We start from the raw sequence: 15,293 nt of genomic DNA, 5'->3' as shown, positions 1-15,293 counted from the left end.
CCTGGTTCTCAGCAATCTGGGATGGAGGGTGTTACTCTTAAAGACTGCTTTTCTTTTGCACGTTGTCAAAATAAAAACCAGCCAGCAGCCTCCAAGTTAAGCACCCTCTGAGGAGGATGCAGTACCCATTTTAGGCAGCATGAGATTCATAACTGTGCCAGGCTAAAACAAAATGCCCAAGACATCTTAAATCAGCTCCAGACAAGTGCCAAGCAGCTTTCAAGAGGATTAATGTACAAACCAATAGGAGGAAAATGCCTTGACATTCTGCTGAAGAAGAATCAAGCGCAACATTCTGTGATACTGTTAAAAACTTGCCTTACACCATTTAGAGATTAATCCAATTCTAAGTAGTAACTTCAATGTTTGGACTCAAAGACTAAAGCAAAACACCCCTTTTCCTTCCAGTCTTCATTAGAGATTTATTTTTATTAGTGTTATACTTTCTGTACTATCTTAATCTTTACAAGCTCTTGCCTAACAGAATCCCCTAAATTGTTCCTCTCTGTAAAGGGTTATTTCTATTACAGAAGTGTGAGACAGTCAACATTCCTATCTGTAAGAATTCCACTAAATCTAACTTTTACTCTCAGTAGTTAGAAATACTAATTTCAGGGTGAATGTTCTTTCTGACTCTACTAAAGAAAGTAGAGTAACTGTACATATAATGGAGGCTTAAACAGGGCTTTAAAGCAGAAGGCAAAAAGTTACATACCCTGTAAAGCCACTCTCCATGTTTTCTTCAAACCCACTATGTGCAGTTTTCTGATATTTCTTAGACATGCTTTCTAGATGATGAGGTACAGATATCAGACATATTTAAAATCAATAGTATGTATATAATTGTATGTTATCTAACCATAAAGAATATTTTCTTAGAGAAGACAAATGCTGTACCATTTTAATTTATTTGTAAATTTTAATGGCTGTGTGTGGTGCTGTTAACAATGACATTGGCAAATTTACCATTACAGTCATGGCTACTATTTGCACAGATGCCTAGAAAAATTGAAAATGTTGTACTCTTATCAAAGATTATAGTTACTGTTGGATCGTGCTAGTGGGTGTGGCTTCTTTATTTTGTACCTTTCTGTTAGCACTGAACAGAGGAATTTCATAAAAACTGCCACCAAGTTCTTCACAGAAAACTTTTCCTTTTGGGAAAAATTTGTATTTGGTACAGGGTAGTGCTGGTAATTTTCTGTGTGCCAGCCATTAGATGGGGTCTCTGAGAATTTGGGCATTGTAAGCACAAAGTGGAACTGCTCATTATCATCCCTCCTGCAGCAGGAGGACTGTAAGAACTTCTCTTGACATCAATTTGCTTGAAGGGGTAAACTGAGTCTTATTTAGACTACTCAGCTTCTTCTGTGGGAATTAATTAAAACAAAAGTTTTTTCTTTAAGTTTGCAACTTGAGCCTTATGTTTGTTCTTAGTGGACTGTTTTCCTAACAGGCTTCAAGCAATGTAATTTTCCCCTCGGTCCAAGCTGTCCAGTACATGCTTTGTCACTGCCATTCTGCACAGGGCCTCCTAGCTTGATATGCCATGGAAGAATGTGGAAATTACCCCAGGGCCCATCATAGCTCCCTGCCAAGATGAAGCAGAGGCCTTTTAACAGTTTGAAGCAAAATCCTTCTTGCTTCATCACAGTGCAAACTTTTGTTTGGGCAGATTGCAGGGCAGTTTTGTTCACTGATTACTCAGACCTTATGATAAATCAATGTGGCTGAGTCTGGCATTTTCATCCTGTCACACAGTGATTTTTTATTTTTCTATTTCTAAACAGCTTTAAACACATAATACATCATGACTGTAGAACAGTATTTAGTAAGAAACATATAGGTGATCTTGAAGATCTCAAAATCTCATAATTTAGGGTCAAACAAAGTGATTTTGTCATCAGCTTCTGTATGAGTCAGCGGAGGATTAACTGGCTGTTTAGGAAGACCCTGGTAGCTGGTTTCTGGCTCTTTCTGTTAGGGTAGAGTCAAGACAGTAACTTATGCCAGAGAGTAACTGTATTCTTATAGCCACCAATTTCAAAAGTTCAAAAACCATGAAGTACGCCCCAGAATACTTCAAAAAGCATGATCTTCTACTACAATCCTTTTATTTGCCTGCTTGCTTTTAGTTTTGAATTTACTTTGTGCTTTCCCAGCTTTTCTTTTCAGCCTTGAAAGCTAGAAAGAGATTCTTGCCTAAATCATTCGTCCCTATGAAACTGTGAGAGTAAAAGGCACTTCTTAAAATAGAACTTTTTTATTGCTTGAGCCCAGCATAGGAGAATGCTGAGGTCATAGTCTAACTCTCACAGAGTAAATCTATTTTGTGTAATAATCACCATCATCTATGTAATCCTGACAGTTTGCTTTTTAGGTAAAGTACCGAGCTATTGTCCTGAGCGAAGATCAGTTACTACTTCAGTGGAAGTCTTGTGTATCAGTTTAGTCTGAAGAGTTTTTTATTACTTTACTGTGTTTTTCTTCTCACGTAATTCTTAGTCTGGAAATTCTGTCTACTTAGGAGCCCTTAAGAGAGAGACGTCTGTTATTTGGGTTTAAATCCTGGCTCTGGTGACGTCAATGGAAAAAAATCACCCATTGACTTCAGCCGGGTCAGGATTCCTCCCATGTGGTTTCCGAATCTATTGATTTTAACTAGGGCTGTACAGCCATACATACATGAGAAACAAACTGCGGCAAAGAAGCAAGTGATCAAACTGTTCCCCAAAACCAAGTCCTGGACTGTCGTTGTTCTCACCAACACCTGTCTCATAATCTCATTTACACATCTGAATTTCTCTTCTGAAAGGAGACAAAGCAGTGCACAGCACAAACTATTCCTTAGTTTTGGGATAAATTGTAGATCTAAGCTGCCTTGTACAGCTGTAATCCCCCCTCAGTCAGAGGGCAGGAGCTTGGGAGCTTTCTTCAAGCATCAGTCTTACTGCACATCAGTAGGCAGATATAGCCCTGCATGCTGATGAAGGGTCAAGCCACTTCTGAGAGTGGCTTCTGAGCTGTAACTCGATGTTTTGGTAACATTTGGCCTTGAACTCTCTAATATCATAGTAAGTACAATATACTTAATTGTGAAATTACTGCATTGTGAAATAAGGATTCCTCTGCCAAGAAGGAAAGATGCTGAGACCTCCTGAAATGTGGGTTACATTAACATTGAAGAAGAAAAAAGAAATCTTTCAATTTTAGAATGTATCTATGAAAGTCTGTGTGGAGCTTCTTTTTTTTCCCAAAGGCAAATCTTTTGAGGGTATTTGGAGCACCTTCTAAATATAGGATTTGAGAAATTGTTTCCTCCTCTGCCAATCCTTGGGGAAAAGAGACTGTATCTCCATTTTATTGATTCACTTTCTTTAAAAAAGGTGTGTTCAAGGCTAACCTCTTCTTATCTATGGATTGTGTTCTTGTTGTTGTTGTGGCCCTGCTGACAAATGAGGTCAGTGAATTAGGCACCACTAAAAGTTGCCACTCCTATAATATCCTAATAAATAAAATAAAGTGGGAAATCCAGGAATGGTCCGCTGATAATATTTGTTCTAACTGGTCAGCTCTGTATTTAGAAGTAATGAGCCACCATGAAATTATTTTTTCCTATAAATGTTGTGACATTAATTATCAGGTTGGGATTTCCCAAGACCTGTGAGGATCTACTGCTCCACCTTGTGGTCTGAAAAACGCTTCCCATTACTCTACAGAGTGCTGTGCCAGGAAAAGTCCAGCCTCTTCCTCTTTTTTTATTTAACTGGAATTTGACTGGAATCACTATCATACTTTCCCTGGAGATATGGATCTTAAGGGCAAGTAACGTGCTGTCACCTTTGGCATACTTCAGGACAGACATTGCATGAGGTCTTTCATTACAGAAGAGAAAAACAGAAATCAAAATATCAATGAAAAGTGCTATACACACATACCCACATAGGTCAGGAGGTGCAAAATAAATGAAAAATAACTGGCAAAAACCAAGATGCACAACATTCAGATGCTTTTTTCAGTACATACACTGGGCCCAAGGAAACAGCGGTTTGGATGGTCAGTGAGGGAGTTGCAGAGGGTTCATTCTTCAATGCTGCTGTTGGGCCAGAAAATCAGCTCATTCCCACAGTCCTGCAGGCTTCAGTAAAGATGGATGCTGTGCAATTGCCCAGCCACAATCCTTCCCCTACATCAATGCCACAAAAACTGTTTCTCAGACTAGCAAGAGTGCTGTAGCAAGACAGGACACCCAGGGCTTGGAAATCATGCAATAACTTTCTCTAGCTCTGAAATAAAGACTGCAAAGGAGTAATATTCTTCTGCTGTTGAAATCACAATTCCTGTGTACTTCAGTGGGGCAGGATCAAACCAGTACTGCTCTTCTGATGCTGGGTTTGTTCTAGGGAAGCAGTGTATAACAAAGCAATTCTAAGAAAGACTTGATGTCTGTGTGGTCTAGCACCACCAGTCTGGGAGGGTTGGATCCTATTTTGGACACTTAGCATATATTCTTAGACAATTATAATAGCCAAACTGTAGCAATCAGTTAATACCTACATTAAAAACACAGCTTCTGCAATCACTTGTGCTTTTGGAAGTGAGTGGTTGTGTTCATAAAGCCTTCAGGAGTAGGAGCACTGGAGAAATTACCATCTTCTATAAAAAGACTTATTGTATAATAAGGGCAGCTTGTCTTACTACATACCAGCAGTCAGAATGTTCGTCATAAAAAAACAGTTAAGGACTGGCAAAAGACAGCTGCCTGCCCAATCCTGCCTGAATTCTGCTTGGTAATGTGTTATCACACAATTCTGCTCGCTGGAAAGTTGGCAGTGTGCTTTAGATGAATATGAGTGTAGAGAAGGATGTGGCTTACACAGCCAGACCTCCCTGCTGACAGTTTCTGCTTCTGAATGGTAAACCCTGGTTCCCAAAGTGCTGCTCTGTGCTGTCACCTTTGTCATACTTCAAGAAAGATTGCAAAACTTGTTTGAATAGAGAACAGGGGAAAGAAGGAGTGAAAATAAAACAAAGGATAGTTTTCATAAGTAGTTTAGAGGTTCTTTCCTATGGTTTTATTGAAAAATGTGTCACAAGGCAAGGAAATCAATTGTTTTCCTTCCATGCCTCTCACCTCCTTTTCCCTTCTTTATGGATTAATGGTTTCAAATGCTCTGTGGCTAAAATTAAGTATGTTGAATCTATCTAGAAATTAAGATGCTGAATTATACCACAGTTACCCAGAATTTCCATGAGAACAGGAATTACTCAACAGTACTGGGGATCTAGGCACTTGGAGCTGATTTCTGGACTCAGATATCCATCTGTAGGAAATCAAGTTTTGAATGTCAATAAAGCCTTGCATTTGAAACTATTCTGACTTGGCACCAGTATGTAAGATCTGCACAATTAGGATGAAACCTTTCCATCAAAGTTTCAAGACGAAGGTAGGGAGAAGGAAAGAAGGTGACTAAGGAGTTGTAGTTGGAAGAGGAAATCACAGGTTCTCAGGACATGGGTAATGGGCTGCTAACATGAATCCTTTGTCTCCAAAAGCCTTGAGGAAGGGAAACTCAGGGTTTATAAGCAGTGTGATATTCCTGGATTCCTTACATACTCTTCATTGAAAATAGATTGAGATGGTGGATTTGTCCTTAATATAATTTATTTCAACTTTAATAATTATGATGATGATGATAATAATAGAAACAACAATAATAATGCTTTTTTTTTCTTGTTGCCACATTTCAAGTCAAGAAGTTGAGAGTCAGATGCAAGATTCCAGGAGGGTTGGAAAATCCTTTAGGTCCCATCCAACCCAAATAATTCTATGATTCTACACATACAAAGAAAATGGAAAGTACTAAGAGTGAGGTAGTAGTGAAATATCCAGAACTGTTTTACAAAGATGCATCATTTAAATTTGTGTCTTGACTTCTAAATTTCAATACTTTAGTATAACTCTATCTCCAAGTGTAGAATTATTGGTTGTGGTTTACTATTTTGTAATAATATTAAGAGCAGTTAGACAAAATAGTGTCTAAAAACTACAAGTAATAACTGCAAAGTATGTAAATACTATGGAGTTTACAGTGCAGACTGATATCTGAGGACCATACTACCGTTCTTAAATATTTAATCAATTGGTTAAACTGGGACAAAGGCTTTACTACTGGGAGTTGCTGATGTGCTTACCATCAGACATAGCAAAAATGAAGACATGGGCTATTTGTTGTTGCTTCTCAGAAGTTCTCAAAATTCTTTAAGCCATTCATTTCCATTTTAACACACAGCAAGATGTTCAGTAATTTATGGACTGATTTTAATCCATCATTCCCCTCACAGCATAGCTAAACTCTCACTAAAATTGTATGTTCCTCCTGATCTTATGTGTAAGTAGTTGTATTAACATTCTGTTTCATATTGGTTTAAACATGGGGAAGAAGTATCTGTCTGAAAATAGCATCTTTAGACTGCTGGAACTGTATTCACTCATTCACTGAACTGACAGACAGGTTTGTGGTAATTTGCCTAAAGATGAAAGTGAAATTCTGCCCCCAAACCATGTCGACCATATCTCAGTCTCTGTAGAGATATTTTGGGTTCTTCAGTAAAGAAGGGTTGTTGGCTGCTACACTCCTAAGCTGCCTTTCTCTTTTCCATTACTGCCAGAAGTTAGGATGATGTGAGTGAGAAAGGACACACTCAGCAGCTCAGGTGCCTGCTATTTCAGTTTGAATGAGTATCCAAAGCCAGGTCTCCATGTCAAATTGTAAGAAAGTCCTGTGTTTGTTTCAGTAGGAGTTAATATGAGCTTTGAAGGCTCCCTAATGTGACTTGCAGAATTTACTTGTGCAGAAATGGTTTACTAGGGATGTTTCAGTACTTCTGTTCCTTGGCAGAATTGAGAAGGGTGTACAGGAATGAAGAGGGCTTGCCGGGGGAGGCAGGGGATGGGGAGATCTTAAGCAGAGATTTTAAATTTTTAAAAACAGAACTAAGTTTACTTCTTGGAGACTTTTCTGCCTCTTGGTTTAGAATAAAGTGGTAATCAAAATGTGCATCCACTGTACTTGGAAAGATGTATCTTTGCTTTTGTCAGCTGGTCCACACCAGCTCTTCTGCTGCCAGTAAAGCTGGAAAATCAGTTTTGGTAATTGATTGGAGCACCCTTTAGGTCAGTTCTCAACACTTGCCCTGCATCAGCCACAGGATGGTCCTCTTAATGTGCAACATCAAGCTAAACATCATGGATCCCATCTAGAACCTTTCTATGATAGTGTATCTCTAGACCTCTGTAAGTTTCTCAAGCTAGGAGTTGCTAGAATTGTTCAGGGACAAATAAGATCTATGCACAGGCAGGTATTTAGCTGAGAGCCTATGTAGTGTGATAATTATACACTGTTTCATGGTATCACACCTCAGAGTCAGAAACAAGTAGTTTACAACTGATGAAAGATTTGGGTGAGAGATTCAGTCCTTCTCTCTCAGCTATTCTTAATGCTTCATGTGTAGTAGGTGTATGATGCAGTAGCTTATAACCCTGCAGAAATTCCTGTTCTAAAGATTTATTTTGTGGAGCCAATAAGACATGCAGAGCAGAACAGGGAATTTCAGAGAAGCAGCTGGCAATTGGCCTGTGAGCTCCAGTGCTGAAGAGCGTGGGTGAATGCATGCCCTGCATGCACCAGGTTTAGTGGCTGATCAAGGAAGGGAAAGAGAATAGATGGAGTGGGAAAGGGAAGAGAGCATCTGTGAGCTGGACACTGACTCTGGGTCTGGGAAAGGAGGTACTGCCACCCCACACAACTGAGCATTGTCCCTAATGTCACACTATGGCTGAGAACCCAGAGCTCATGGCTGTAGTGAAGAGATCAGCATAGCAGTTTAACCTGTCTGAGGTCAGTGGTTTGATGTGCTAATGGGAATTGAAAAACCCTTTTTAGAAAACCAAAATCACTAGATTTGCATCTGAGCTTTGATTGACTGATGAGTCAAACTCTTGGCGTAGGCTTTGCAGTGAGATTACTTCAAAGTTGATTTATTATTATCATCATCAATGCTATTTTGAAGTATAAACTCTGATATTGTAAGGCAAAGGTCATCCACCTTTGAACTGTAAAGTGCCAGATTATATTCTTTCCCAAAATAGTGATTAAATTTGGTGGCAGACACTTTGCAAAACTGAGGAGGCAGAGTGTAGTAGAAAGACAAGGTGATGCTGTCAGCAGCAGAGTTTGCTCTCAGTGGAGTGTGTGGTGGCCAGGCTCCCAGCTCTGTGGGAGGTGACAGCTCCACCGTGACAGCTCTGGGCTCCTGACTTTGTGCTGGGCCTGCTCAGGGATATTTGGATGTGGTTTATGCTGCCTTTGGTACCTGTGCTGTGCGTTGCTCAGTCCTGCATTACAGCTTATGGAACTGTGGCTAGGACAGGGAAGTTAGGATAAATTGTAAGATGCTTCTGAAGTGTATTGATTGCTGGCAAACTCTTTGTTGAAGCAAACAATTTCTTCTGGAAACACTGTGGTCTAAAAACACTTTAAAATAATGCTGCAGGGGAGATTAAATTGTGCGTGATGATGGCTAGAGTAATGTTAAAATATTTATCTGCGGCTGTTCTTAAATTCATTAAAAACTTAATCTGATTCTTATGATACAGTAAGTCTCCAGTGACTAATCCGACAATTACATGCTTCCTAATGAGTAGTCTGAACATGACTGACCTTGCAAATACTTTGGCTCACAAAGTAAATACTTTATGTTGGTAAATTCCTTTTCTCCAAATTTCAGTGGGAAATATTAATTCTGCCTATGACTATGCGGGAACAGGAAACAGAAATGAACGTTAATACTGAAAGTGTCTTGCACAAAAACTACAATAGCTTGTTAACTAAGACTGAGCATCATCCTCCCCCACTGTGAGCACATCAGTTAATCATAGTAGGCATTACTCAACTTCATTTGGCATCAGTAAAATTTCAGATGTAATCCAAATATCAGGGTAAATCTTTCCTTAATTTGATGAGAGTATAATTTTAATAGTAGTCTCCTTTAATTTACCTTAGCCTCTTGTAGACCTGGGGAGCAATTAAAATGTTTGTTGTGTTATAAAGAATTCTTTGGACTATATTGATGTTGACCACTTACAGAGAGAGTTAAACAGCTAAGGAATCTTTTCCTTAAAAATATTTTTTTATAAAACTGCTCTTGCCAGAAAGGTTATAACAAGGATATAGCTCTTGTAAGATTAACCAGTAGAAATGACCATAGCTGATGATTTCTCCAGTGACAAGTCCTGCTCCTTTGCAACTCTGACAAATGCACTGCAGAAAAAGTATTCCATCTGCTGCAAACAGTGCTTTTCCTCTGTGCTGCAAGCAGCAGTCAAATGCATGTAAGTTGTGATCTTTTTTGATCAGCTGGACTGACAAGGTGATGTTTGAGAATTCCCCCTTTTGGAGTGTTGCCATATCTACTTAGTGGGAGCTTGCAGATTTTCCCCATCTGTTCAGAGTCTACCCTATCACCTGATAAATACTTTAGAGCACACAGTGGACATATCCTGCTTCCAAGAAGTCAGTGAGGGCAAGAACTCCCCCAGTCTGGTTATACTAAACTGTCCTGTAATCTTTCTGTGGCACATTTCATTACAATACAGCCACTGGATCTGTCTCTGCCCTTGTAAGGCAGGCAAATCCTATGAAAGTAGGTAACTGATATAGAAAAATAAATGCTCTAGATTTCTAGATCCTACTAAAGACCGGGGACTTTTTTAATAGCAGAAGAATGATTCCAAAAATTACAGTTGTTTACAGAAGGGTTACATTCTGCCATCTATCTTAGTGCAGAAGTCCCATTGGGGTCTCTCAGCAGGCCACTCCCAAAACACAGATGTTTCTGGCTATTCATTCAGTGGTTTAGTTCTGCTGGATGCTTCTTACTCTCTAGTTTTTTGTTACTGGGAGCTTGTTAAAATATAAATGTTTCTTTTTGTTACCACCACCAGTGCTGTCTCCGAAGTTACCTAACAAAAAAAGTCTGTATAGCTGCCACTGGGTGGTGTAAGTAAAACTCACTAAAGTAAACTATCAGAGTTTTGTATAAGTGGAACTTCCAGATCTAACCCAAAAGCCTCCATGTTTGGTTCTTTTTCCTAGAAAATTTCCCTGGAGTTTATCAAAGAAAGAAACTCCAGGACCTGGCTAGTAAAAAGAAGGGGGTGTATATACATCCATGTCCTTGTAAAATTCAACTTTGAATGGGGGAATACAGTGTGTGTTTATATTTTCCTTTTAAATTCTTGCAAGTTTCCATGCTTTCTTGAGAGCCACCTACTTTTACAAACATGCAAAGGCCCTCAGTTTGCCTGCAGGCATCTTGAATTAATCATAGTTAGCTTTAGGACATAGTCCATATGTCAACAAGCTGACTTTTTTTTTTTGTTAATGTAAAGGAAGATGCCATTTTCTACCACTTCCATGTCCTTGATGTTGTTCAAATTCTAAGAACATTTGTAGAACCTTTGTGGTGTACCTTTTGGTAGGATAGCAGAATTTCTTTTTGTTAGGTGGCACAAGCTATGCTGAGCCAGGACTTAGGGCATCGTAAGCTGCTTGCGCTTCTGTTTCACCGAGTATTTTGTATCAATTGGCTGATAATGTGTTCATAACCCACACGTTTGGCTCTCCAAAGTCAGCTCTTGTTAAGCTCTGCTCACTGAGGCTGAGTAATTGCTGAGGCTTTCAGAATAAAGAGAAGCTGCAGGAGGAAGAGGAAAGGAAATCTTTTACCTTCCACTGCTTTACTTTATGCATACCATCCAATTCAAGTTTAATCTGTTCTGTTGGTTTCTTCTTTATCTAGCAGTTCCTTATAAATATCAAAAGGTAAACTGTAATCCTGGTATGAGCATCCTGTAAATTCTTTTATATGTTAAGTCTAGTCAAGTATAAAAAACAACTTCTGATGTCATCCCTTTAATTTTCTCAGCAGTGCAGAAAAACTACTAAAATAGTGAAATTAAGTTTTCCCCATGTCTGTATCCACATGTATCCAACTTTTGCATGGGGATACATAGCAATTATATGAAAACCATTGTGCTATCCTTTAGAGTCAGCAAAAGTTAAATTAGTGCTGGAAAGGTTCTCTCATGAAATAGCAGTGGGGGGCAGGGGGGAGATACTTAAGAATATCCATGAATTATGACTGGAAAGATCTCAACAAAATCCGACAATATCCCACAGCTCTGCCTGTTGCCTTATGTTTTTTGGTCCTGTAGGAAAATTTATGCATAAAGCAAACAATCTCCCAAACACAGTTTGAAAGAAAGAAGGGACTGAGTTTGGCTTGAAACTCAGTACAGTGCTTCTAGAGCCTGAAACTCTTGTTACAATTTCTACTGACTAAAACTGATATGAATGTCCAACATAAGAGGTAATGGATGGAAAAATTTTAAGACACCAGAGTGTTTGGTCTCTGTATCAGTAAACAGTTCTTGGCCATTCTGTAGACTTTGGCAGCAAAGGGCCTCTCTATCTTTGATGATATGGAAGAATTATTGCAAACTTTTCACTGAAATATGCCTCTTGTTGCTGTTGGCTTTTTCTTTGCTGCCATTTGGAAGTATTTGAATCAGAAGATGCTAATGAAGACCCAGTTTTTTTCTAGCTGAACTGACATAAGATAATACATGGTGGCTAAACAAAATGCAAGAGTTGCAGACTGTTACCTTCTGTGCCTGAGCTGGCAGTGAATTATGAAGGAAGCGGGTTAGGAAATTAAGTGACCCAAATTACAAGAGAAAAGAGTTCAGGCACTCTGGGTGTCACCTTGTGCAACGTGAGATAGGAGAATAATGTCTTTTCCTGAAAATTGCCAGATGATGTGGAGATGTGGCAGTGGTGCACCTGTCCTGAGTGGTATGAATGATGCTGCCCACCTGCACCTGACCCAGCAGGAGCCTGCTGGGCTCCTGGTGCGTTGTGCTGCTGTAGTGTGAATGGCTAGGACTATTTTTGGACATAACGAAATAAGGATGGAGGTTATTTTTCAGTACTAACTACTTTCTTCAGTCTGTCTGGGTGGTGAGCAGAGGGATTTTCTGACTCCTTTCAGAAGTTTTGGAGCTACCAAGCTCGACCGAGTGTTTCATTAGCATCAATATCCTATTAAGTTCCAAGGACAGGTATAATTCCATGTTATTTGATAGAGATTTTCTCATTCATCCTGCATTCCTATTTTCACAGGAAGCAATTATTTTATGCTACAAGTGTGACCTATTGGCCTTTATCACCAGGCAACCACACTATCACTATATACATACATAAATATCTTTCAGAATGTGCTTTCTCTCTGTTGGTTCTATCTGTGTGGCTCACTGTTCACACACAGTTCTCCATCTGCCAGGCAGGGTCTGTTCTTTCTGTGTGTGATTTGAGAGCACCCCAGGCACCTGCCCGGCTTGCAGATGGTGTTACTCCATCACAGTCTGGAGTCATCGCTGACAACACACAGTGTACTTCAGGGAGATGAAAGAGGATGATGGAGTTAAGGTCTCACTGAAGACATGCCAGACAATCTGAGCCAACTATAGTTACTGTGTGTAATTTTTTGTTTCTGTCATTGCCAAACAGTGCAGGAGGTGAGGTTTTGTTTGTAACAAGTCTCCTACCTACTTTGGAGGAGGGGAGAACCCCCACACTGCAGAACCGAGGGCAGAAATCACAATCCTACAGTAAAACTGCCCCCAGAAAACCTTTCAGTGGTCTGGCGCTAGCTCTTCTAGATGCTGTTTTTCTGCTTGAGTGTTTTTGGTTTGGCCTTTCCCCCCCCCCCACCACCACTCCTCTTGGTGCTATTTTTTGCGAACGAAAAAAAGCGTTAAGCAGCCTGGAGTGGCAGCAGAAGGCAAATACGCCTGTACTCAAAAACTAAGTTAAACTTCGAGGAGTGTGCGAGCAATCGTTCCGGGGAAGGGGCTGAGCGGAGCCCGGGGTGCCGCGGCGGGTCCCCGCTGCCCGGGAGGAGCGGGGAGCGCCGGGCAGCGGTGCGGCCGCTCCTGCCTTGGCCACCGGGCACGGCGGGGGGAGCCCCGGCTCCCGGCTTTCCCCACAAACTCCGCCAACACGAGCGGGATGCCGCTCTCTCGGCTCGGGGGTGTGGGGCCGGGGAAAAAGACCTCGCAAGCGGTTCTCTTACCCCCTCCATTTTTGTAGCAGAGGTATGGAAATCGCCAGACGTTGGCCAGGTCCACGGCGAAGCCGATGACGGAGAGGAGGAAGTCGATCTTCTTGCCCCAGGTCTCCCTGTCCTGGGTGCCGTAGCGCGGCGCGGGGGCGGCGGGCAGGAGGCTGCTGCTGGTGTACTGCACCCCGTTGTGCTCCTTCACCAGGATCAGCTCCACGTCCTTCTTCGGCGGCGGCGGCGGCCCCGCGCGGTCCGGCAAGGGGGCCACCACCGACACTTTGCGCTCGGGCTGGACCTGTTTGTTCATCCTCGCCTTAAACATCCAGAGAGAGCGAGCTGAGGAGGGGGCGCGGGCGCGCAGATAACGGAAGTGCGCTTCCCGCTGGAGGCGACTCCGCGCTCAGCCCGGCGGTGTCAGCGCGGCGGGAGCGAGGCACGGCCGTAATAAGAGCCATGCAAATGAGGCGGGAGAGGGGGGACCGGGGCGCCCCCGGGGAGCGGGGCTGCCCGCGCCTTCTTCCGCGGGGAGCGGCCGCACCTGGGGCCGCCGCCCGGCTCCGACCTGCGCCCCGCACCGCCCGGAGCCCCGCACCGCCCGGAGCCCCGCACCGCCCGGAGCTCCGCACTGCCCGGAGCACGCACTGCCCAGAGCCCGCACCGCCCGGAGCACGAACTGCCCGGAGCCCCGCACTTCCCGGAGCTCCGCACTCCCCGGAGCCCCGCACGGCCCCGAGCCCCGCACCGCCCGGAGCACGAACTGCCCGGAGCCCCGCACTGCCCAGAGCCCGCACCGCCCGGAACCCCGCACTGCCCGGAGCCCCGCACCGCCCGGAGCCCCGCACTTCCCGGAGCTCCGCACTCCCCGGAGCCCCGCACTGCCCGGAGCCCGCACTGCCCGGAGCCCCGCACTGCCCGGAGCACGAACTGCCCGGAACCCCGCAGTGTCCGGAGCCCCGCACTGCCCAGAGTCCCGCACGGCCCCTGGTTCCCCGCCGAGTTACTCAGCTCGGCTCCGTTCTGCCGCAGACCGGCGCTCTCGGAGCTGCTGCTCCCCGCCAGGCAAAACACGCATCCCTAGTCCAGGCAGCTGAAATTGCCGTTAGCAGGCAACAGGTAGAGAGCCTGCTTGTATTGCCCAGTTCCCTTCTTTCTCGGCTGATCTGCCCTGTCCGCTAGTGTGGCCTTAGTTAAACAGCAGAATTTTTGGCTTTTGACATCAGAGCCCGGTGGGATGCAGGCTGCACGGCCGAGCTGGACAGTGCTAATGCTCCTGTGCCAGGGCTGATGGATGCCCAGCATCTTCTTTCATGGCAAGTATGAGGCTGCTAGAATTCAGTTGTAAGGGTGGGGCATTCGTGGGACATTAGCTATTTGCTGCTATTCCAGTTGGAACCCGAGTCTTTTGCATGTAGAATGGACAAAGAATTGTCTGGCAGAACAGTGATTGGTGCCAGAAGTTGGCTAAATACAGCTGCAGAAAGGGGTTTTCAGGGACTCTTTTCGTTACAGCTGTGAATAGTAACTCTACATTCCGTGTCAGTTAAGGGAATAAAATTTGTCCACAAAAGACAGAAACCAGCTTTCCCTCCCTGGTATTAAATAGTTTCCCTTCTGCCTGGCATCAGTGGGAGCAGGTCAAGTCATAGAGGACTCTCGAAGGTGTTAACAGCCTACCACACTTATTCTGCTAGGGCTGATAAAACACTATTACATATATTGTAATACATAAAGAGGTGCTAGTCAGAGTTCATAAAGAACACCAGATTTGTCTGCAAACTTGGAATGAAAAAGAATATCCCCTCAAAGTTAAAGTTCACATATTGGCATCCTCCCCATCTGTCTTTAGGCCTCAGACTAAAAAGATGCTAGCAAGACAGCTACAATATACAGATTTTATTCTTTCACACAAAACACACTTGGTTCAAGGTCCAACATCCAAACTCTGACTTGAATCCTAAAGCTTTCCTTTGGGTGAAGTATTTGAGCAGTGGCTATCCTGTTCCAGAGCACTTAGGTGCTTAAACCATGCAGCTCATACGTTCTCTTTTGTGACTCTGTGATTTCCTGTCCTCATGTCTTTCCAATACACCACACAAGACTTTTCTCTG

The 15,293-nt window shown here is 42.9% G+C and overlaps 1 protein-coding gene across 1 annotated transcript in view; it reads right to left on the bottom strand.

Annotated features, from left to right (window-relative positions):
- Positions 1–13,828, bottom strand: part of SLC6A2 (solute carrier family 6 member 2) — a 60,692-nt gene extending 46,864 nt beyond the window's left edge. Inside the window, 3 exon segments of the mRNA XM_041400686.1 lie at positions 13,198–13,525; positions 13,528–13,589; positions 13,592–13,828. Coding sequence (XP_041256620.1) covers positions 13,198–13,525; positions 13,528–13,589; positions 13,592–13,640 — 439 coding nt within the window. The 5' untranslated portion in view covers positions 13,641–13,828.
- Between the last annotated feature and the right edge of the window lie 1,465 nt (positions 13,829–15,293).

The sequence above is a fragment of the Onychostruthus taczanowskii genome, unplaced genomic scaffold, assembly GCF_017590055.1.
Source record: "Onychostruthus taczanowskii isolate IOZ18803 unplaced genomic scaffold, ASM1759005v1 scaffold18, whole genome shotgun sequence".
NCBI classification, from domain to species: Eukaryota; Metazoa; Chordata; class Aves; order Passeriformes; family Passeridae; genus Onychostruthus; species Onychostruthus taczanowskii.
The sequence above is the reverse complement of the archived record's forward strand: the minus strand, read 5'-3'. Positions and strand labels throughout refer to the sequence as shown.